At 40.0% G+C, this 24,935-nt stretch overlaps 2 protein-coding genes across 3 annotated transcripts in view; both read right to left on the bottom strand.

Annotated features, from left to right (window-relative positions):
• Positions 1–7,603: 7,603 nt before the first annotated feature.
• Positions 7,604–24,935, bottom strand: part of LOC118841788 (pantothenate kinase 2, mitochondrial) — a 23,399-nt gene continuing 6,067 nt past the window's right edge. The window contains exons 1-6 of one of the 2 annotated variants that reach the window (XM_036749408.1): positions 21,392–21,532; positions 17,834–18,087; positions 16,592–16,768; positions 15,323–15,446; positions 10,715–10,840; positions 7,604–10,337 (exon numbers count right to left, since the gene is read on the bottom strand). In XM_036749408.1, the coding sequence (XP_036605303.1) occupies positions 10,287–10,337; positions 10,715–10,840; positions 15,323–15,446; positions 16,592–16,768; positions 17,834–18,087; positions 21,392–21,436 (777 nt within the window). In that variant the 5' untranslated portion in view covers positions 21,437–21,532 and the 3' untranslated portion in view covers positions 7,604–10,286. Of the gene's footprint in view, positions 10,338–10,714; positions 10,841–15,322; positions 15,447–16,591; positions 16,769–17,833; positions 18,088–21,391; positions 21,533–24,935 lie in introns of those variants that run through there. The other variant, XM_036749409.1, reaches the window with a different exon arrangement.
• PANK2 (pantothenate kinase 2) overlaps positions 21,920–24,935 on the bottom strand; it is a 26,261-nt gene continuing 23,245 nt past the window's right edge. Inside the window, exon 4 of the mRNA XM_036750153.1 lies at positions 21,920–23,440. Coding sequence (XP_036606048.1) covers positions 23,049–23,440 — 392 coding nt within the window. The 3' untranslated portion in view covers positions 21,920–23,048. The remainder of the gene's footprint in view (positions 23,441–24,935) is intronic.

Genomic DNA, 24,935 nt, shown 5'->3' with positions numbered 1-24,935 from the left:
GGAATAGCAGAGGGAAGCAGGGCTCCAGCCCAGGACAGCCTGGATGGTCGCTGGGTGAGGTCTATCCCACAGAGCTGGGAGCACAGCAGAGCAGAGCCCAGCATGGGCTGTGCCTGGACCAACCAGACTGGCAGCCGGGCAGAACAGGCCCTAGCCCCCTAATCAGTGAGCTTTGGCAGTTACCAGACTTCTCAACCCACAAACACCAAACACAACAGAGAAGGTTAATGGGAAGAGCTGTGAGGGACAGAGTGAAAGGGGTTCCCGGTTCGGCCACCACCCCAGGGGCAGCGGAGGTGGTGCAGCTCTGAGGACAGAGCTGCAGTTGCTTCCGGCCCCAGACCCACCTGGTAGGAGGAATTAAGTGGCTGATCAGAGCAGGAGTGCAGAGCTTGCTTAAGATCTGAGTCTGGTCCGGATTGGCGGTTCTTGGGGAAGGAGGAGTGCTAGTGTGGCAGAGGTGTGTAGAAATAGCTCTGAAAACAAGAACGCAACCCCTCAAGCTTGGGACAAAATACTCTCTACTCTACAAGCAGTCATACCCCAACAACAAACTCAAGGGTCAAGTAGTTGGCTGGGAACATGGCCAGGCAGAGAAAACAGACTCAGATTCAGACTCAGACTTTGGAAACCTTCTTTGGTGACAAAGAAGATCAAAACATACAGCCAGAAGAAGTCAACAAAGTCAAAGAGCCTACATCAAAAGCCTCCAAGAAAAACATGAACTGGCCTCAGGCCATGGAAGAGCTCAAAAAGGAGTTGGAAAAGCAAGTTAGAGAAGTAGAGGAAAAATTGGGAAGAGAAATAAGAATGATGCAAGAAAACCACGAAAAGCAAGTCAATGACTGGCTAAAGGAGACCCAAAAAAATACTGAGGAAAACAACACCTTAAAAAATAGACTAACTCAAATGGCAAAAGACCTCCAAAAAGCCAATGAGAAGAATGCCTTGAAAGGCAGAATTAGCCAAATGGAAGAGGAGGTCCAAAAGACCACTGAAGAAAATACTACCTTAAAAATTACATTGGAGCAAGTGAAAGCTAGTGACTTTATGAGAAATCAAGATATTATAAAACAGAACCAAAGAAATGAAAAAATAGAAGACAATGTGAACTATCTCACTGGAAAAACTACTGACCTGGAAAATAGATCCAGGAGAGATAATTTAAAAATTATTGGACTATCTGAAAGCCATGATCAAAAAAAAAGCCTAGATATCATCTTTCAAGAAATTATCAAAGAGAATTCCCCTGATATTCTAGAGCCAGAGGGTAAAATAGAAATTGAAAGAATCCACAGACTGCCTCCTGAAAAAGATCCCAAAAAGAAAACTCCTAGGAATATTGTCGCCAAACTCCAGAGCTCCCAGATCAAGAAGAGAATACTGCAAGCAGCCAGAAAGAAACAATTTGAGTATTGTGGAAACACAATCAGGATAACACAAGATCTAGCACCTTCTACATTAAGGGATCGAAGGGCTTGGAATATGATATTCCGGAGGTCAATGGAGCTAGGATTAAAACCAAGTATCACCTACCTAACAAAACTGAGTATCATGCTCCAAGGCAAAATATGAACTTTCAATAAAATGGAGGACTTTCAAGCTTTCTCAGTGAAAAGACCAGAGCTGAATAGAAAATTTGACTTTCAAACACAAAAATCAAGAGAAGCTTGAAAAGGTAATCAAGAAAGAGAAATCATAAGTGACTCGCTAAAGTTGAACTGTTTTGTTTACATTCCTACATGGAAAGATGATGTGTATAATTCACGAGACCTCAGTATTAGGGTAGCTGAAGGGAATATACAGATTATATATATAAATATATATATATATATATATATATGACAGAGGGCACAGGGTGAGTTGAATACGAAGGGATGATATCTAAAAAATAAAATAAAATTAAGGGATAAGAGAGGAATATATTCTCCCGGGTAGAAAAGTGTGAGTGGAGAAGGACAGAGCAGCTGTGGAGGTGCCAATATTGAAGAAATGAATCTGGTCTTACAAAGGAGGACCCTTGGGGTTGCAAGATAAGCAATATTACCCCTTTCTTTGGAATGCTTCCAAAATACACGACAGAGCAACCAGCCCTAAAAGGACATTACTGGATTTGTGGCCATACTGCCTATACCCACCTCCCTTTAAACTGGACAGGGGTGTGCTATATGGGGTTGGTTAGACCAAAATTTTTCTTCTTAGCAGGACAAGAAGGGGACAAATTGGGAATACAGCTATATGATGACCTAATGCCCCTACATGAGAGGCTCAAGCAGGGGACTGATACTTCCCCAACAGTCACCAGGGATGCCAATGGGTGGGGAGATGAGTGGCCCCCACAAAGAATTGTTCAAACCTATGGGCCTGCTACATGGACCCAGGATGGGAGTTGGGGATACCGAACTCCAATCTACATCCTCAACATGCTTATAAGATTACAATCTGTAGTAGAGATTATCACCAACCAGACTGCCGAGGCATTGGACCTACTGGCTGATCAGGCTACCCAAACCAGAGAGGCTGTACTGCAACATAGATTGGTTCTTGATTATTTGCTAGCAGAAGAGGGAGGTGTTTGTGGGAAGCTCAACCTCTCTAGCTGTTGCATAAAAATAAATGATAATGGACGGGCTGTAAAAGAGATCACTAATAGTATCAGGAAACTAGCACATGTCCCAGTTCAGACATGGACCAGCCCATTCAGTCCTTCTTGGTTTGATTGGTTCAAAGGTTCCTGGTGGAAACAAATTATTGGAGTCCTTCTACTAGCACTATGTGGTCTAATCTTGTTACCTCTATGTATACCCTGTATCATACAATTGGTTACCAGAGCTGTACAGAGTGCCATTCAGGGTATGGGGGCGGTATATTTTAATGGAGGAAAGGTAAAAATGTTGATTGTAAAAACAGATGATGGGGAAAATGATGAAGAATGTGAATTAATGGTAAAACAATTTGAGAATAGGAGTGATGAATAGGAAGTATGGGAGCAAAAATCTTATTAAAAAGGAAATGGAAGGAATTGTAAGAAAAGATAGTATGTTATCTGGTTTTGCCCCCACAGAAGCTATCCATATAGCTGAATTAACACCTATTTGTCAAGTCAATGGCCATCCTGGTGTCAGGGGAACTAGAGGCCAAACCAGTTGAACCAGTTCAAGCTTATCATGTCAGTTCAAGGGTCTGGTCTTGGTCGAGGGTCCAGGCCTACTGATTTGCATAATTTACATATGTTAAAGAGGGAAGGTAGGGGAAATAAAGAATGTAGATTAATCCTAACTCAGACAAGGAAGATCTAATTAACTTCACTTCTGCTTCTGTATCCTTATTATCCTACCCATATAAACTGTATAACCTAGGAAAACTATGTAAAAAGTAAAGAATGTAAACTAACCATAACAAACAGGAGTGGAGGTGTATCACTCCTGCTGCTGTATCAGTGAGTGTTCCCAGCGAGCACTGCACCCGATCTCTCGAGGAGTGTAATAAATGCCTTCCTCTGCCCAAAGAAAAAAAGGAATATATTGAGAGAGGGAGAAAGGGAGAGATAGAGTGGGGTAAATTATCTCACATAAAAGTGGCAAGAAAAAGCAATTTTGTTGGGAGGGAAGAGGGGGCAGGTGAGGGGCAATGAGTGAATCTTGCTCTCATCGGATTTGACCTGAGGAGGGAATAACATATACACTCAATTGGGTATCTTACCCCCACAGGAAAGGAGGATGAAGGAGGAAAAAGGGGGGACGGTAGGAGGGCAGGTAGGGGGAGGAGGTAATCAAAAGCAAACACTTTTCAAAAGGGACAGGGTCAAGGGAGAAAACTAGATAAAGGGGGATAGGATAGGAAGGTGCAAAATATAGTCAGTCTTTCACAACATGAGTAATGTGGAAGGGTTTTGCATAATGATACAGATGTGGCCTATGTTGAATTGCTTTCCTTCTTAGGGAGGGTGGGTGGGGAGGGAAGAGGGGAGAGAATTTGGAACTCATAGTTTCAAAAGCAGATGTTCAAAAACAAGTTTTAAAAGCAGATGTTCAAAAAAAAAGTTTTTGCATGTAACTAGGAAATAAGATATACAGGCAACGGGGCATAAAAATCTATCTTGCCCTACAAGAAAGTAAGGGAAAAGGGGATGGGGGGGGAAATGGGGTGACAGAAGGGAGGGTTGACTGGGGACTGGGGCAATCAGAATATATGCCATCTTGGAATAGGGGGAGGGTAGAAATGGGGAGAAAATTTGTAATTCAAACTCTTGTGAAAATTAATGCTGAAAACTAAAAATATTAAATGATTTTTTAAAAAATTAAAATAAAATAAAATCCCCTTGTATAAAGCAGGAGCTAAGCAGAAGACAATGGTGGACCAAGTGGTGAACTCCTTGAGAAAGGGGAGGGAAGGAGACAGGTGGTACTAAACAGCTATCACAATAGGGCATTAAGTGTTACGAGCACTGCACTAAGCCCTAGAAATAAAAATACTTAAAAGGGGGTAGAGAGAGGTACCCACACAAGGCCAGAGATCAAGGGGACCAGTCATGGGCTAAACCAAGTTTTGACTGGGTGGAAAACTTTAATTGGGTGGAATTAAAAAAAATAATACTCAATGAAGAAGGAAAAGAGTCTGAAAGTGAAAATGGAGAACAGGATTATTCCGACTCTCCCCTCCAGGACCACTGTGAGAGAAGATGCACTCTGCATTGGAGAGGGTGGTCAGGGATATGCAGGTTTCTGGGAGAACTATTGTGTGAGAAAAAGGTCCAGGATAAAGAAGTTTGCTCAACATGTCTAACCAGCTAAAAGAAATCTTTACTCCTATCTTATGAGGTACATCTGACAGGCTTCCAAATCACTAGTAAAACATGGTAAGTAGCACAACAGGTTCTGTCCTGTTGAACAGGACCAACGACCCCTGGAACACTCCATTTTGGACCAAGTTAACCCTGAACCTCTAATGATTTCCAGACATTCAATCAGTTCACATCAGGACTGCCATTTTTGTTTACAATGTCATTCAACTGGTAGGTCGGGAGATGTAGTCGTAGTTATCACTTACTGAGGATTTTCCAAAGCTTCTAATGAGGTCTCTCATACTATTCTGGTAAACATTAAGTGGGCTCATAAACAATAGTACAGGCAGGTGGATATAAGTAGGTCCTCAAAGTGTCCTATCAGCAATAGAACAGAAAGATATAACCCTGCAAGACTAGGAGTCTATATGAAAATAATGCCTTAAAAGGCAAGTCTCTAGGCAGCTCTAGTATACATGGAGAGCACAGCTAGGCTGGAATCCTGAAACTGCCACTTACTAGCTGTGTGATCTTAGAGGCAGTTTCCAGAAATATGGAGATGACAGTCCCTCCCTACTCTGCCCTAGAGTCAGACTTCATCTGAAGAATTATATTTAGTTCTAGATGCCATATTTTAGGAAAGGTATTGATAAGCCATATTAAATCCAGAAAAATGTAATGCATGGAAAAGGGCATTCTCATGTGAGAATTCATTGAAGGAATAAATTTTAAGCTTAGAGAAAATTTACTCAAGGTACAAGCTAGGTATATTTTAAGATCTGAAAGATGGGCATATCAAAGGACAACACTTGTTCTGTTTAGTCCCATAGGGCCTAAGCCAAGAGCAATGGATAGAAGTTTTTAAAAAAGGCAATTTAGAATTGATGTCAAGAAAAGCTTAACACTTAAGAGTCAACCAAAAGTGGAATGAGCTGCTTTCAAAGGTAGTGGTACTTCTTCACTGGAGGTATTCAGAGACTTGTCAGGTACCTTATAATGGGGATTATTTGGGGGTATGGACTGGCCTCAATGACTGTTGAAGTTACTTCCGATTTTAAAATTTTGTGATCCTAAGTTTCAGTTTTCACTTTAGTAAAATAGGCACAACACTTAAGCTGTTGTTGAGGGGCTCACAGTAGATTAACATAAAGTGCTTTGTAACCCACACAATAGCACCAAACTGCCAGCTCTTGCTGTTCCTCAAATGAAATAAAGCTCATCTGTGTTTCCACACTTTTAGGTGGTGTCACCCATCAATGTCCTCCTCCCCTAGCTCAGTTCAATTCTGCCCATTCCTGTGAGGCCCAGGGCTAGTACTCCAGGAACTACTTGACCACCTCAGTCTAAGGCTGATCATTTGGCAATTGGTTTTATGTTTCACATGAGTCTTTTCTACCTATAACTAGATCACAGTTTCAACGGTATGGATCATGTCCCCCTACAGCATCCAACCACAAGGATAGGGGCAGGTTACACAGCAACATCTTACAGAGTTCAGTAATTCTTAAAATGTTCTATTCACAAAAAGCCAGTGAAGTAGGTCACATAAGTATTACTAGCCCCATGTTCTAAATGGAGCAGATGAGGCTAAGAGGCAGCGGCTTCCTTTTTCTTCTACATTTTGAAGACACTGCTTTCTCTTGGCACTCCTTTTAGCTACCCAATCCCTCCCTTCCCGGTCCCCTTAGATGGATCTTCATTCATAACATGCCTATTCACCTGAGGAATCCCCCAAGACTTTGTCCTGGGCCCTCTTTTCTTACTATACTCTCTCACCCAATGACCTCGGCTTCCATCATTCTATTACCTCTACATAGACTACTCTCTGATCTCTAGATCCATCCCTAATCTCTGCCCTGTCTCAAATCACCAACTGCCTTTTAGACATCTCAAACTTGACTTGTTCCTAACACACCTCATCATTCACCCAATCCCTTTCATCTTCCCAGTCACCCGAGTTTGCCACTTCCGTATTCCTCTCATACATCTAGCCCACTGCCAAATCTTGTTTCTACCTTCTCAGCTGTCTTTTGTTCCCTTCTCTCCACTCATACAACTACCACCCAGCCTACACGTAGGTGTATGCAAATAATAAAGTCCCTTAAACACACTATTTGATGTTATAATTATGCAGAATGTTGAGTGGCTCCGGCCCAGTGGAAATAGGTAATGTGAATTTGAATTATTTGCACCAATCTGATAACTAGTTGCCTCAAGTCTCTTTCCCACACGCCAGTTCTTTTCCTAAAGTGCAGCTCAAGAGCTATCACCTCCAGGCTCAAACGCTCTCTCTTGGCTTCCTTTAAGTCAGTTCAAACCCTACCTTCTGAAAGAGGCCTTTCCCAGTCTTCTTTCAAAGACTGTTCCTGGAAAATCAGCTTCCACCCACCTAACTTCCCTCCAACTAGTTATGTTTCATGTCTCTTTCTCCCATTAGAACAGAAACCCATGAGGTCAGGATCCTTGGCTTTTCTGCATATTCCCAGTTCTTTGTCTGGTGCCCAGCAGCCAGGAAGCACTTAGTGCTTTTCTACTGCTGGGGGTTAACTTCTCATAGACCTTGTGTTGGAGGCAGGATCCATTCCAGGCCAATGCTCTTTCCACATCAGGTTACCTTCCCAGTAAAGATTTTACAATTCCAACTGAAGATGATCATGGTTAGTTGGCTTGAGAAATTATCTTTGGTTTTTTTCCTATAACGGTAAATATCCCATGATTGCTCACCCTCGCTCCCATGATAAATTCTTTCCCCTCAGAGATAGATTAATTCAACAATAACTTAAGAGAATATAAAAAATAATTATAATATTATCCACAGTGAAATTTTAAAAGCTGCTTTACAAAAAAAATTTTAATACATCATGCATACATAAATTAAATGTTCAAAATAAAGAGGCCAAATTCTTGGCCCTCTCCAAAACTTCTCAATATTCCAAGGCTGTGTGTATACAGGTCTACAAACACCAATGAAGCAGAGAGAGAAACAAAGGGTAAGAGGAGATGGTGAGGGCAGGCTCAGGCTTTGTGATCCTTGCTCAGAACTGCTGTGGTCTGAGTAAAATACATAATCGCACCAGGCCAAACTACTAAAGAATTTACATGGGCAACAAGAAGATGAACGGGCAGAAGAAAATAAGGCATGTTCCCTGAGGTGCATGGTCAATTAAAAGATTGCAAGCCATTCTCTGGAGTCTTTTTCTGTGTATGTCCTAATCTAATGCAAATGGCAAAAAAATTTCCAATAGCTCCAAAGTTTTCTGATCACTGCTCGCTCCCTTTAACCACTTCCATGACAAGGCATCACTACTTCTGTTGATCTTTAAAAGTTTCAATAAATAAACAAATATAGATAGATAGATAAAAATTTCTGAAGAGGCCAGGAAAAATGGGTTTGCAAATGAAACTCTCTTAGAAGTTGGTGCTAAATGGGACAATTGCTGAGACTAGCACAGATGTAGCACCAGGAAATCCCAACTTGGGTTTCTAGAGACTAAGTTCTCGGGAAAAGGGAGTGGGCTGTTTCAGCACACTGTTGAGGAAGCTCAAGGATAAGAATCAAATTGATCAATAGCATTGTATATTGTCTCTCTCTCTAGTATTCCAGAATAGTACTTGGTAACAACATAGTGGCCATGCTATTTGATGAGACACCAGACTAAAAGCTAACTACAAGAGGTTAGGTTAAGAGTTAATAGATTGTTATCCATTCAAATACAAGCAGAGAGCAGATCTTTGTTCCTTTTTAATCCAGGACCTCAAAAAACAAAGTTAAACCCAGCGCTTGGGGAAGTCCTATAGGGGACAGGGAAAGGAAGGAATAGTGAATGACTCATTAAGAAAAGCTAAAAAAATTCCTAGTCAGGAATATTTGCTCAAAGTCCTTTGCAACCTAAATTGAGGGCCAAAACTTCCTCAGCCTGAGCCCTTTTGCAGTTGATGCATTATTACAGCACCAGCATCAATGAACTAAAGCCAAGGTCCCACTCACATGTCTGTCAATTCTAGGAAGATCAGTCTTGGACTCAAATTTTATAAGGGACTAAGATGGAACATTTCCCTTCATTCATATAAAAGAACTCCCCAATCTGACTTACCTGGCTTCCTACTAGTGCCCAAACACCTTCCTTTAGAAAGATTTTCCTCAACGGGGGAGGGAGAAAATGCCATGCACGGAGTCTGACAAGACAGACTAGAGGAACGGGAACCTGAGTGAGGACAGCACTTTGTGGTTAGAAGGAACCCATCAATGCCCTGCTGGTCCTAGGCTAATAAAGGGCACAAGTGGTCATTGCCTCTTACGCAGAGGTGTTAAATGTGGTTTTGCTTTATTTTGGGGTGGGGGGTGGAGGGGAATGTGATCCTTCAATTTCAGTTAATTCAGTGTTTGAACTAATTAACTTGTTTAGACCCACCAAGCCTTAATATAAAGTTGCAAATTCAAGTACGATTTAATATTTTTTTTCCTCTGCCAGACTCCAAAATAATTTTTCTTCTGATTATTCTCCAAAGAACAGCAAAGTATATATTTTCACAGCTTACAAAAAATATTTCTCTGAGGTTAGATTTGCTTTTGGTGAAATTCAAATAAAGCCTCCAGTTAATTTTCTACTGAATCTGAAGTAGTCGCCAAGTGCCCACCTCTTGACAACCTGTCGATTTTATTAGCCCACATTAGACTTGGCTTTATCCATTAGTTCATTAACATACAAACTATACATACTACACAAATGCATACAAGTGACTGAGAGAGTGTTTCAATAATCTAATCCATAAAAAGGGAAGGAAACAGTGCCACTCTAAAAGAGGAATGCGTTCAAAAAATATTTTAGCCCAAGATTAAGAAATTATAATGTAATCTGACAAACTGCCTTTTTAATACATACTAGTTTTTAAAGTTGAGTAAAATAGTCATTAAACCCCCAGGATTGACTATACAGAACCTTTCAGAATAAAACACTTTTAAAAAAAGACACATGCACACACATCATAGTTACGCCTTGACATTCTCATCAACACAAAAGCCTGAAAACCAACATTTCAGTAATAACATGGAGAGAAAAGACTCCCATGAGCATCTATACAAAAGTTGTGATTAAATTAGAATGCAGACAAGGTGACTGACATTTAACATGCTGGATGAGACACTGAACGGCTGCCCGCTGAAGACAAACCAGCTTCCCTGAAGAGGCTTCGTTAAGTGACACTATCTCCCACACTGCAAGTTTAACGTGGCTTTACTGAATGAATTTAAACTGGGGATACTCAATGAATGGGCAGAGTCCACCCCTCTACAGACATTTCTTTTAGAGGTTTCTCTTGGCATAACTCAAGATTTCTCTTCACAACTTAAAAAAATACTTCTGTCCTTTCTTGCACTTTGATTCAGGTCATACGCTATTATAACAAAATCCACTGGAATACATCTTTTTTTTTTTTAAAGGGAAAAAAGTCTGCATATTCCGTTGTGGTTGTGGAGGCTCTGGTAGTAATTTCAGACAAGAGATCAGGGTAATTTCAGAAGCTCTAGGAGAGCGCCCACGGCTCCAAAATAACCCTAGAAAAGCAAAAAAGCCAAGATATTTATTAATAAGGTACACCAAGACTTAAATGCATGTTCTGACATAATTACTAAACTACAAGCAGGGTACTCTCTACAGGATTTCTCTATTTCAGCCAAAAACTGGGAATTTTACTTTTCAATATAGCAAAACAAAAAAACTACCACTTATAGCTTTACAGCCGCATACCTTAGACTAGCCATTGTCCCCACGTTGGGGCCCTCCTCCCCAAAAGAAAGAAAACATTAATGCTCTTTATTTTACTTTTACTTTAAACCAATGAAAAACTCACAACTAATTTGTGCCTCAAAAAATTAACAGAAAAATATTAGGCATGCAATTTAGTTTATTAACTTTTTTTGAATAGGCTTACCTCATGCTCTGAAAAAAGTGCTTTCAACTGCCCCTTGGACCAATAATCCAAAGCATACGCAAGAAGTCTCATGGAGATGGTGTTAATTCGCAAAAAATTTCCAACAAATACCACCTGGTTAATGTTCTGAGCACATTAAAAAAAGGCAGTTAGATTTCAACGTGGTTTCCATTCCATTTTAAAAACCACACCCAAACAGCATTTTTTTGGTCATCTTTAAGACTATTTAATCAGCTAAACATTTTCTTTGGGGGGGGGGGGGGGGAGGGTAGAAGAGTTAAAAGCATTTGAAAGAGCCAGGCTGATAGAAGTTCATGAGTTCATAAGTTTCTATACTATTTATGAAGCTTTCCCAATTCTAAGCCCCCATTTCACAGCATGCCAGAAATGAGATACCTCTGCAGAAAGTGGCCTTGTTTAATATATATTGCATACCTAAATTCCCAAGTAAGAATCTCCATCTCCTTCCCCTTATCTATAATAACAAAGGGTGTCAGACTAAAACGATCTCAGATACTTCTCTCAGCTCTTATACTACTCTAAGAATAAAGAATTAAAATGAGCAAATTTCAATTCACGATCAAAGGACAAAAGAATCACTGATATAAAATGGGTTTGTTCTTGTTGGTTTTTTTGTTTTGCTTTGTTTTTGGCAGAGGCAATCAGGGTTAAGTGACTTGCCCAGGGTCAGCACAGCCACTAAGTGTCTGAGGCCAGATTTCAGCTCAGGTCCTCATGACTCCTGGGCCAATGCTCTATCCGCTGCACGACCTACATGCCCCCCTAAAACAGAATTCGAAGCTCACATCTTTAATAAATATGTTGACATAAGGGAGAAGGTCTCATGAAGGTACGTTAGAGACATTCTCAAATACAGGGTATTCATCCTTTTAAAAATATCTACCTCTCACTTTCCAAAGTAAAAAGATGCTTGGAAGGGGTGGGCTTCCTTAGTATTTTACAGACATAGCCACAGACTCCCAACACTAAACACTGTTAGGTTAGCAGCCACTAAAACTGAAAAGCAACTTGTGCAAAAACAATAAAACATCAAACATGCCTCCTCTGTTCACTTCACCAATACGTCTCTATTCATCATCAGGGAGGATTCACTCTTCCAGTGACAAAAGGTCTTGGACTATTAGGATCGCAGCATTTGAAGTCAGGAGATCCTCATATGCCAGTCTTTACTTTGTTGAGAGAATAATTGCAGGGTGGCTGGAGTCAGTGCTTCCCACCAATGATTTAATAATTTGAAACATTTTGTACAAATAAATAAGTTTTTATAAAACCTATCCTTCATCTGGTTACAAATTCTTTCCTTATCCACAGAGATCAAAGTTATAACCTCCCATTCTCCAAGTTATAACCTCCATTCTCAAAATTTTATTTTGGTATGACTTGCAATATTTGGGGTATTATCTATTTGGAATTTGTTGCAACATATGGTAAAAGATATTGATCCAAGCCTATTCTCCATCAAATTGCTCTCTCCCAGTTTTTACCAGATAGATTCCCTTGCTTAATGGACAGTGTCCTTGGGGTCAAACACTTGTTGCTTATCTAATTCATTCCAGTGATCAACTTTTCCACTCTTAATACTCATTAAAAGTAAAAAGTAAGTATCGCATACAAGGCAATGGAGAAGTATGCTCCATAAAAGACCCATTAGAACAGAAAATGGGTCATTCATTGGGTTTATGCCCCCAGAACCCAGTAAAGTGCCTGGCAGAGTTAGCACTTAACAAATGCTTGCTGATTTATGGTAGGTTGAGAGCAAGCTGCAACGTGTAGCCAGTAAGAAAAATATGTTCCTTCCCTGGAGCACCCAAAGCAAAATTCACAGGGCAAGTATGAGGGATGACAGGTGAACTGGCGGGGGCTCTACTGGAGCAGGAAAAGAAGATATTCTGTCCACTAAGTTGACACCCTGTATGCAGTGAAGTTATGGGAGGAGACACCCAGGATGGGCAAACATGGATTAGACTGTGACCTGCATAGTTAGAGAGAATACACAAATGTCTTCCCCCATTAGAATATAAGCTCCTTGACGGCTGCGACTGTCTTGCTTTTTCACTTGTGGCACACTGGATAAAGTAATGGGCCTGGAATCAGAAAAATCTGAGTTCGAATCCAAGCAAATCATTTAACCTCCAGGGTTATTGTGAAGATGGAATGAAATCCTAACTGTAAAGTACTTGGCACACAGTAAAGCTCTATATGAACGCTGATATTATCACAATAAACACTTAGTAAGTGCTTGTTGACTGATGAGTTCACAGATCCATCTTAATATATGTATATGACATTAGTCCCTCAAAGCTTACATGAGGAAATAGCCAACAGTAGAATATTAGCCATGAGGAACACGTACAGCCCCTACACTAGCCCTCTGTAGGGCTCTTTCCTTATGTGTGCAACGGACTCAGCAATTTCAAGAAAGCAAAGATTTTCTACATACAATGAGCAACATTGTTTGGAGTCCAAAAGCATAATGAAAAACCAATGGGAAAAAGACAGGGACTATAAGCCCAACTTGATGCTCAAGTGAGAAGTTGCTTTTAATGTGCACAAGTAAATCAGCAGACCCTCTGTCCAAGGCTCTCCTAACTTCTCAGGTAAACATATACTCTTGGGGCAAGACACAACCTCTCTACCCCTCACTTTCTTCACCTTGAGAGGGATGAAGGGCAAAGGAATTAGAGCTGGATGTGAAAATCTCTTTTAAGGAGTCTTCCAATTCTAAAAGTCCATGATGTTAATAAATAGCTGGGTCCAAATTTCCTTCTAATTTTAAAGTTGTAAGAAAAGAAAGATTACATTACATGAGCAAACTATGAAGCCAGAGTGTACCAAAACAGCCAAATTACTGAAATAAAATTTACATACTTCATCTGGCTACATCTTAATGGGATACGTAACTGCCACTGTGCAGCGGGGCAAGGATTTCTAAAGCTGGCTAGAAGGGGAAGGTCTAGAGAGAAAGAAAGCAGAAGAGAAAGCCCAGAGAGGAGAGATACCCATTGCTGTTTCCCCTTTCCCCAATATTAAGTGTGAGGCTAAAAGACTGAGCCAGGGTCTGGCTGGTCTTGAATCAATCCAATTTCAGGAGGCCTGTGCCAAACATCTTAGTTCCCAATATTAGGAAGTGGGCATCCAACTCTCAAGAACAATGGGGCTTCAGGTACCCTCTTTTCAGTCCTTATTAAAAGAAAATGGATCACTAAACCTGTCCCCAAAGGGAACATTAGGACATCTAGGGCTCATTAGGAAAATAAGGTAACGAATGCCATGAGCGGAAAATTTGTCTGTAGGGCCTTTAATTAAAGCCTACAGCTACTTAAACTATCAATTGGCAGAGAAAGGGAGAATAGGGGTTAGCAAGCCAAAGAGCAGAACACTAAAAAAGCAGCACGGTCAGTCCCAGGCAGCAACGCAGTTACATCAGCAGGCTGCTTTCCTCACACCAAGCACTAAAGGAATGGAGACTCTCAAGGTGGAGGGAAGTGGATAGCACAATACTAGGTCAATTCAGGAACACAGGGCACTATGAAGACAGGAAAGGCCTGAGTGAGGCCACGTAAAAGGGATTTTTGGACAGCCAGAGGGGCCTAGACAGGAGTATTAATATATGGGAAGGAAGCAGAGAAAGCCAAGGTGCCAAGAAAACAACTTTCCCTACTTGGACTCAAGCTTCCACCCTCCCACCCCTGCAGGGCAGTGACCATTTGCCTTCTCTAAAGTTATCACCCAAACCTCTTCTCATCTACCCAGATATGTTCTGCTTTAGCACAATGTAGCAAGAATAGGTGTGGCTGGTAAGATGAGACCAGAGTCTGAGTGACAGATTCATTACCAACAAGCTGCGGCAACACCAGCCTCTCCTCCACCCTCTCACACCTCTCCCCATTGGGAAAAAATAAGCTAACGCAGGAGAAGAAAACAACTGACATTTAAGAGCACTTTTAAGGTTTTTTGATCCTTACAACAGCCCTGTGAGGTAGATACTACAGGTATCAATCCCATTTTACAGATGAGAAACTGAGGCTTTGGAGGATTGTAAGCGATTCATCCATGATCACACAGCTAGTATGTCCTGGAATTCAAACCCAGGTCTTCCTGACTCCAAACCCACCCACTTTATCAGATTAAATGTTGACTTCAAACAGAATTCTCAAATGTAGGAGGCAAACCCTAAAAGACTAAGCCCTCCTTCAATGTTAAGCTACAGAACACTACCACTGCCCAAATGAGGTGAAGATCCGTCTTGGTTCTTTCATAGCCCTGTACAATGCTGCTTGACATCAACGCAACAAGGCAGCACTGTAAAGAAGCTGAAAGCACCAAGAGAGAGGCCGTCCGGAGTCTCCCAGGGGTGATCGACCCAGTTTCCCGTGCTCCTTTTCTTCCTTCCCCTCACGGCAGGTTCTTTCCTTCCCTCCGCCCCCAACACCCAGAGCACCTGCTGACTTCTTCCTTCTCCCTCCTCCTTCTTCTAAATGTCACTTTCAATCTCATTAATGCCAGGATCTGAAAAATGCCCCACAGCATGTGGCAAGTCTTCTTTGTTTCCCAAAGTATCATAAAGAGATTAGTTTCTTTCATTACCTCGTTAAGAGCACACATTCGTGCTATTGAGCCAATATTGTTGGTGATGGTGATTAAAGTTGCTCTGGCCAGGTCCTCTTTGCTGACGGCCTCTCTTTTCTCCTTGCTCATCATGTTTCCAAAACTATAATGAGAATATTGAAAACCCAGCACTACATGAGGGGAAAAACAAGGCAGTGCAAAGGTATTGGAAACTTAGTACAGTCAAATTTAATTTTGAAACAAATTAAATTTTTATTTTAAAACTATGGGGAAATTAGCCAAAGGGAAAAAAAATATGTGTTAACTAGAATACGAAGGTATTCTAAACAAATAGGCAGCTATGTAGTACAGTTGCATTAGAATTTTAATAATTAGCAGTAGAAAATCAAGATATTCAACTGGGTCTTTTCTTTGCATATCATCTCAATCTACTGAAGTTCATTAGGCCTCCTCAGGCGAGGTCTGAAAAGAAAATTCCTGGCCCTGAACCACTTGGGTTCAATTCCTTTCCTTATTCCTCTACCATCCCCAAACCCAAAAGAACATGTTTCTTGACCTACACAGCTTTTCCATTTAGATCATCACAGCAAGATGTGTGACACAAACCTGCTGGCCAGAAAGAAGCAAAAATGGCTACTCCCTCATCTCCATAAAGAAGGCTTAATGAATACAGGAGAATCATCGTTTCTATAGAAGTCAATACTTCTGAAATTCCTAAAAGTCAAGGTATTTAAACAGAGAATCAGCTTTCTTGGAAAACCCTAGAGGAATTAAAACCAGTGTGATGTCTATAACTCTTATTCCTTTATTATATGTATTTTTAAATGAATTTTTATTGATATATTTTCACATCATCTAAATTTCCTCCTAGTATCCTTCCCCTTCCCTGAGACCTAGCCAATAACAAAAAATGTTTTATTCAAGAGAAAAGGACAAAAAAAGAAGAAACAATGAGAGCCAAACTAATTAATATATTGAAAATCTGAAAACATATACAATGTTCTGTGAACTTCCCACCTCTGCAAAGGGATGAGGAGAAACCTACAATTATAATGGTACCAGAAAAAGTAAGTGGACAACTGTAACTGCAGTAATACAAATTCAACACTGCAAACACAATAAAATCTATGATGTAATCACATACCAGAAAAATTATCAAAAATGTTGCTTAAAGAAATGCTACGTGACCACATTTTCAAAGTACATAACTCTAGTCACAAAACTGACATAAAAATATTTTATTCCCAAATATTTTGGGGTCCCCATCTCCCCCACACCCAATCTTACCTAGAGGCTACAGCCCAGCCTGGCAATGAAAATCTCTCGTAGTCCCCTCCATAAATGTCTCGTACGAGTTTATCCACCTTGGTACTATCTCCACGAGATGCCATTTCAAGAGCCTCTTCAAAAGTGGTGCAGCCAGTCAGAAGACAGCAAAGACCAAAAAAGGTTCCTCCCCCAAGACTTTGATTAAAAAACAAAAAACAGAATGTCACACGTTGCATCATTCTCTCTATACTTCAATGGAGACTGAAGTAGAATAAGAACTTCTTTATGTAACTAAAAAGACCACCCCTACTGGCGCCACAAACCCCCACACCTCCATTTACCCAAAGAATTCGGAAACAGAGATGCCAGTCACATCTAAGGGCAAACCACACAAAAATACTAACGTCTAAGACAATTCACCTCCATGCTCACCATTTATTCGTTCAAGCCAACAAGTAAAGGAAGGAGCAAGTATCCCAGCTGGCACACTGACCGATTACATATTCTGCCAGCTGAACAATCTTTTTTTTTTTTTTTTTTTTTTTTTTACTTTATTTATTTTTAGTTTACCACACACGGTTCTACATAGTTTTGAGTTCCAGTTTTTCTCCCCTCCCTCCCCCCTCCCTCCCCAAGACGGCATGAAGTCTCATATAACTGTCATGTATAACTTCGCATTGAATTAATTTATGCTCTATTCAAGTCGTGGAGAAGAATTTTGACCAATGGAATGAATCATAAGAAAGAAGAAACAGAACCAAAAAAAAAAAAAACAACAAAAACAAAAAAAAAAAACCCAAAACCAAAAACAAAAGAGAAGCAGAAAAGGCGAGCATGTAGTGTGCCTCAGTCTGTATTCAAACTTCGCAGTTCTTTCTCTGAATGAAGATAGCATTCTCCATCGTGAGTCCCCTGGATTTGTCCTTGCCCCTTTAGGTTGCTGAGAGAAGCGCAGTATGTCAGGGTTGGTCCTCACGGAATCCACATATCTGTGGCTGTGCACAACGTTCTCCTGGCTCTGCTCCGCTCACTCCAGCTGAACAATCTTACAAATCTTGCTTATCATCTCAAATGAAGAGCGTCAAGAGAATGGGACCTCTGAACTTTTAAGAAAGCTCAACAAAAATGTTTGGGCATCAACCAAAAAATGAATCTATTCTATGATGAAATACTTTAAAATGTTCTCGAAAGCATACTTTTCAGTACCTTAAAAACTGAGCTAACATTATGTTAGTGACTATCTTTATTAATGGACCTTACCTGGTACCAGTAACACGCTTATAATTATCTTTGGAATATACTGCCAAGATGCTAACCCCAGAGCCGATGTTCACCAGAAGAAGAGGGTATGGATTTTTCAGATCAAAGGGTAACTTCTGACATTTTACAGAATCAGCTGGGTTTTCAAAGTAATAGCACTGTGACCGTCCGTTGAATCCAACAGAATCAATGTATAAAATTCCTTTAATTAAGCAGTCTAGTTCATCAAGTTTGCAAAGCTGAAGATCACCTATCTGTAATGAAATTTTAAAAAAATTAGCTACATTTTTTTAAATACTAAAGGTAAAATCAAATTCTTCCAACAATAGCTCTTCCCCTGCCCCCCCAGTGAAACCAAGACTAAGTCACGAAAGTCTGTAACTTATGTATGTTTCATAGAAGAGAAAGGGCAATCTGTCTGGGGAAGGGACAGACAGACTAGGCAGTATGATGAGATCTAAACATCTCGCACACCTAAATATACTCTGCAAATGGCAGCTCAGGCAGGGCTGTTAAGCTGTTTTTCTTCAGCCAAAAGCAAATGGGTCTTTTATCAACTGGACAAGTAGAAAACAAGTCATTCCCTCACATGAAAAATACATTTTAAATATTACTAAAGCAACACGTCTATTAGAGAATACCCACAAATAATTGCATTTATGAACAGAAGAACGAAATTCCACATACTTCAGACCAAGGGTTTAGTCAGGCTAGAATATTTTCACTGAAAAGGGCATAGAGAGGCAGAAACCAAGGGACAGTTAAAGCCCCATTAAGTATAATACTGTGAAGTCATCCTCAAAGGTTAGGAATGGGGCCTGATGCTACTTAATTTATTTCTAATAATCTAAATAAAATGTTTCCAAGTTTCAAAAGCATATACCAAAAGCATCTTCAACAAATGTACAAAACTAATAATTGGGATAAAAAGTGACTGAAGCAGGCCTCAGCCTCTAAGTCAGAGGAGAGCTGAATTAAGGGAACCAGAGGATCCTACAAGGCACTTGGAGGAGATGGACCTTGGATGGGCTTCTTCCTAGTCATCAGCTAACAACCCTGCCAGACAGGAAGAATACTTAAGGCGTGTCACTCCTCCGGGGATGATGGCCAGAAGTGAGGTGCCTGAGAAGAGATGAAGAACTGGAGAGCAGCTAAAGCAGAGTCAATGCCTAGCAGGGAATAGGGCCAGCAGAAAGCAATGGTGACAACACCGTCACAAGATACAGGGAGCTCTGTGGCATCTTGGGCAGGAATTGCTGTTCCGTGTCTCACACGTGATCCTTGTACATGTCCCCTCTTCACAGGAAGGGTACGTCTGTTTGTGGGAGTGAGCTCAAGGTTTATGGGGAAAACGTTTTATTATTTTTATTACTATACTACTTCATTAAATGTCTTTGCTTTGGGGAAAAAAAACCACAGATGATCTATGTTCAGAATAGGCTAAGATAAATGAAGGGTCATTTGTCCTATCGGTCAAAATTCCCGTGATTACTTAGTTCCTGACAACTAATACTTGAAAATTTTTCTTATACTTGACAGAAATTCATTTTGTTGACGTTTAAACACCTTTATTACTGTTTGTGGAGACGGAAAACGTAATCAGTGACTTTTTATGTTTCTTCACAGTCTTTGCTAGACCAAACCCAACTAACTATCCTTCATTAGGACCTAGAAAGCCATTGCTTTTTGAACCCTCAATAATACCACGGACTTTATTTTTTTTTTTTAATTTTAATTCTTAGCTACCAAAGAGCAAACGTTTCACTGTTAAGAGATTACATGACTAACTCCCATTCTGCTCAGGGTCCACTATGATTTTTCTGCCATGTTGTGTCTAAGCAGTCTTTCCCTATTTTTTACCTTCCTGAAGTGAGAAGGCTTGTGCTTATCTCTACTGAACTTCCTCCTGTTTCTGACAAACCAATACTATTCTGGGTCATTCAGCAGTCGGGTGAGTGACTCACACTTTGAATTAATTCACTAATCCAAGTTTTTGAGAATATAGGCACATCCCCCTAATGAGCAAACTCAAGATGGTATACAAACATCTCTATTTACACAAAAGGTGTATGAGGATTTATCTATAGAATTCACATTTTTAAAATTATTTGCTATAACATTTTATTAACTAACTCCCTTTCCATTAACAATTTAAAAGACCCCAATTCCATCAGTTGAGTACCAGGTCCCGGTACGTGGTCAGACTCCCACCTTGCAGCTAGCCATCTGGTGATGGGCCTCGAGCCCCTTTACTGCCTTTATTACAGAGTTTCATACCCTATCATTACTTCTTCACATTTACCATACAGGATATGTCCCCAAACCTCAGTGTGGTTAACTGCACAAAGACATTTGGAACACCCTATGGTTTTTGAATGACAAATCTGATTTCCCCATAATTTTCCAGGAAGGCAGCTATTGTGTAAAATGAGGCACACTTGTTCCAAATAAAATCAGCCCCAGGATGAATTCCTGTGGGGTTGGCTTTACACAGACCACCCTTTCCAGATGACTGAGACATGACATCGTTTCAGATGATTTGGACAGCCACATGATGAATACCTTAGAAGAGGGTTATGGCAAGCATGTGACATCTGCCCTCTCCATTCTCACCTCTCAGTTTAAGTATGCATATTATGAAACAAACAAGAAAAAAATCACTTTTAAGTATTAATGGGATTCTAACACCTGAAAGAAGGGATGGGAGGACCTCCAAGGGTCACTAAATGGGGCAAGTGGGAGGGAAGGGGAGTGGGAACAATGTAACTAAAAGACAATTTAATTTAGGATTAACTATTTTAGCTTTTCAAAAGAGAAATAATTCATTTTTAAGGTTAGATGCTGGAGAGCTAAAATCCCAAATCATTTTTTACCAGTAACAATAGAGATTTAAATGTCAAGGTAAACCATTTTCCTACCCTTAGGTGACTCAGAAGGACGGTTAATTCAAAGTAGGCCTTAATAACTTTTACAAATGCCGTTAATAATCTAAGACAGTCTCCCTGCCAAAAGAAAACAAACATACTCCTCTATTTAAGAAATGTCACCACTTGGGTGCTTCTTTGTGTCCTTATAATAATTTAAGGCACTTTCCACCTCTTGATGAGATACTCTGTTAAGACAGTCACTTTATCAATGGAATGAATGGTGTTGCAGCAGAAAAGTGCTGAATCTGAAATTCAGGGATGTGGGGTTTCAATCTTGGCTCTTGAGCTTTTACTACCTGTGTGACCTTAGGCAAGTCCCTGTCTGGGACTCCGTTTCCTCATCTGTAAAGTAAGAGGATTGCATTAGATGTGTCAGATGACCTCTGAGGTCTTCTTCACCTCTAAATCTATTATCCTGTGATTCCAAGTAAAAAAGCTTTCCAATAATAAACTTTTAAAATTAGGTTTCTTTTAATTAGTATAGAGTCTTTCTTTTTATTTTAATTAAAGCAGAGATCAAGAAAGAAAACAACAAAGACAGACCAGAGAAACAAAGAAACCTGCTATAGTGTGTTATAATCTTTCAGAGCACGACTACAAAAACATGACCGCTGTATTTTTACACCTTTACCAGCACTTGCGCCAGTTCAAACAGGAGACCAGTGCTAACACGCATGATGTCTGTAAGAGGCAGAACTGGACAACGGACAGAGAAGCGGACTCAGCGTCCACAGTGCCCAAGGTCCAAGTCCCTTCCCCTCATCTGTAAAACAAAGAAAATCCCCACAGACCCCAGTCCACAGGGCTGTCGGAAGGAAAGAAACAAGCATTTACTTAGGCCCCTGCAAAGTTCCAGGGAGTGTGCTAAGCACTTGACAAGTATTGTCTCATTGGAATCTCACAAAGACTGGGGGGGGGGGGGGGGGGTTTGCTATTATTATCCTCATTTTACAGAGGAGGAAACTGTGGCAGCCAGAAGTGAAATGACTTGCCATAGGCCATCTATATCTGAGGCTGCATTCGAACTCAGGTTTTCTTGACTCCAGGTCTTGCTGCATTATCCACCACACCACAGCTGCCTCCAGGTACATAAAGTGTTCTGTGAATGTCACCCACTATCATCATTATAACACAGTAGAAGGAAAACCAGAGATAATTATATTCTCCATTTTGAGTCTTTATTTCTCCTCTAGAAAAGCTCCAAAGTTTTAGACCAATGTTACTCTGTGGCAGACCTATGCCAATCCAACCCCACAAATTTTTGTTTTTCAGGGGGAATGTAAGAAGGGAAGAACAGGCATCTAAGCCACCTCCTCAAACCATTCACCTCCTCACTCCTAACCTCCATTACATTTGTTTTCTACAGAATCAGAATACTGGGAACTTGGTAGGTCCTTAGAAACTATCCAGTCCAACACTCTCATTTTACAGGTAAGGGGACCAAGTGTGAATAAAATCCCCAAAACCTAAAATCCAGATCTCCTGATTCTGTTTATTGTATTTTCTGATCTCTCTTCCCCCCACCATCAACGCCCCCCCCCACAAACACCTTCTTGTCTTTACTCAGATAACAGAAAATAAAACAAAAATAAGTCCCAATTGTCTAGAAAGACTAACATGCCCAACCGCACTCACTGAGAACACTGGTCTAGTCCAGTACTTAGATGCACAGCATTCAGGGAATCAAAAGGAAAAGCAAATAAATCCCCTTTTCTTTGTCTGCTCTAACTTAAAAGACATTAGTTTCAAGACTTAAAAATGGAGAAGGTGTTTTAAATGGCAATTAAGTTTGCTACATTCTTTTTAACACAGGACTTTGGGCTGAGTAGGCTAATGTTATTAAGATACTTGTTTGTTTGAAGACACAGGCAATATTCATCCTTTTTCAATTAATATTTGCCTTTCAATAATTTTTTTTAAAATAACACTGAGTCATTTGGTAATGATTCTAGAAATAACCTAGGAAGCATGGATTACAGATTGATATATGGTCTGCTTGAAAATTGCTTTTCAAGTATTTCTTTTCCTGTTTAATTTTTCATATGTTCACCAGAGACCAAAGAAACAAGACAGTATATACATTAATGGCTCTGATTCTTGCCATCACACATGAACAAAGCCAAAAAGCTGCATTGAACAATCCCACTTTTGCTATTAGTTTATTTTCATGTCAAATTTTAATTTTAACTTGACTTGAAAAAACTACATTTAGAAGACTAGGACCTAAAATAATTAAACAGATGGAAATGCTTCCACCATCACCTACGGTACTATTTTAAAACAAATTATTAAACTATAAATTGTATATAATCTAAAAGAATGCATACTGTAAGAAAATCCTGCTCAAATTTGTATGCTCCACCTCCAGTGGCACAAAAGACAGTGTGGAGACTTGAGAAGTTTTTATCTCTGCCCATTTGAATAAAAGCAGGCATGTCATGAGTAGGAAAGCGTATAAAGTGCAGATTGCCTTTGCGTCCACACAAGGTCAGATCCTTCAATTCAAGGTGGACATCCCGAATGCCAGTGGACCCATATGCCACATTTGAGGTTAGGTATTTCCTAATGCTTTTAAGACTTTCCACTTCCTCCTCCTCTTCTTCAGCAGTGATATCTTTGGGTTCGAAATAAACCAGCTTGACCAGGGTTCCACCAATATCCAAGCCAAACCACGGAAAGACTAAATGGGAAATAAAAGGGAAGAAAAGAAAAAAATTCTTATTTTTCTGCAGCTGCAATAACCAACAACGATAAACTGTAATTCCTGCCTTTACTAGGGGACTGTGGATTGCAAAAATTTTAATTGCCTTATTTTCAACACGATTGTGGAAAATAGTCTTGTTATGCTTATTATACTCTTAGCATAGGCACTATGGTGAATGCACTACTTAAAAAAGGTCAAAACCTAAAATACTTCATTAAATGGAACCTCTTGCACTATCCATATTTTTACATCTAAATTGTAAGGTCCTCTCATTTTCATATCTAACTGGCAAATCAAGAAAACATCAAATTCAAAAAGTCACGTTCAGATCAAACAGAATGTAGACTTTAAAAAGTCATCTCTGAAGGCAGCTTTTTGCTAACTATTTCCTTAATAACTTTTAACAGTCAAGAAGATACTGAGATTCTGAGTAAGACGGTTAAAATCCATTCATCAGGACTTAGTCTAAAAACAACTAAACAGAAACTCATTTCAGAGTACAAGGAAAAGCACATGGTGAAATGAGATCTCAGAATCACATGAAAGCAAATATAACTAGGACACAGGTCAAATTTAGAAACTACAACTAGTACTTCATACCCGTATGATGATTTAAACAATGTTAAATTTCATAGTCAAACAGTTTCTATAAGATGTCTAAAATAATGAATCACAAATATAAACATTTGGAAAAATGGATGGAGAACAGTAACTATTGTTCCTCCTTTTCCCTCTCAGTCTAAGGGAAGATCTATATAGTTCTGTTTTAACCACAAACTAATGGGAAGGAAGGGCAGTACTAAAATGAAGTTCTAGCACACTGAATTGTCCTCTCAGGTCACCAGGAGACATCAAAAATGTCATGGCTTAAGTTTGCAGAGTCTAAGCAAAAGCTTACTAGTAACAGAAATTGAATTTTGATCAGGCAGGCTCAGTTTACCTAAAAAAGAGTTTCAAAGTTGAGTGTGAAGACTAGGGAAAAGCATCTATATAGTTCTATAAAGTATCTATATAGTATATATCTATATAGTATCTATAAAGTATCAAAGCTTTAAAGCCAGAAGAGATCATTTTACAGATGAGGAAACTAAACCTGGACAGCCATGAAGCGACCTGGGAATACAATCCAAATCTAGCACTCTTTCTAGGACATGCAAAGAATATACTTGGAAAAGAGTGAATACAGAAAAGAGAATCAGCCCAAAGGAACGCAGCACACACCTTCCCCTGTATCCCTCCAAGCCTGCACAACACTCTGGCCTCACCCTCACTGCTCAGACAATAAAAACAACAACAAATATTTATTTAGCTCTTACTAGGTGCCCAGCACTGCACCAAGTGCTTTACAAATATTATCTCATTTGAGCCTCACAACACCCTTGGGGGCCATCATCATCTTCATTCTACAGATGAAGAAACTGAAGCAAATAAAGGTTATGAGACTTGCTGAGGCCAAATTTGAACTCAACTC

The sequence above is a fragment of the Trichosurus vulpecula genome, chromosome 3 (genome assembly GCF_011100635.1).
Source record: "Trichosurus vulpecula isolate mTriVul1 chromosome 3, mTriVul1.pri, whole genome shotgun sequence".
Lineage (NCBI taxonomy): Eukaryota > Metazoa > Chordata > Mammalia > Diprotodontia > Phalangeridae > Trichosurus > Trichosurus vulpecula.
The sequence above is the reverse complement of the archived record's forward strand: the minus strand, read 5'-3'. Positions and strand labels throughout refer to the sequence as shown.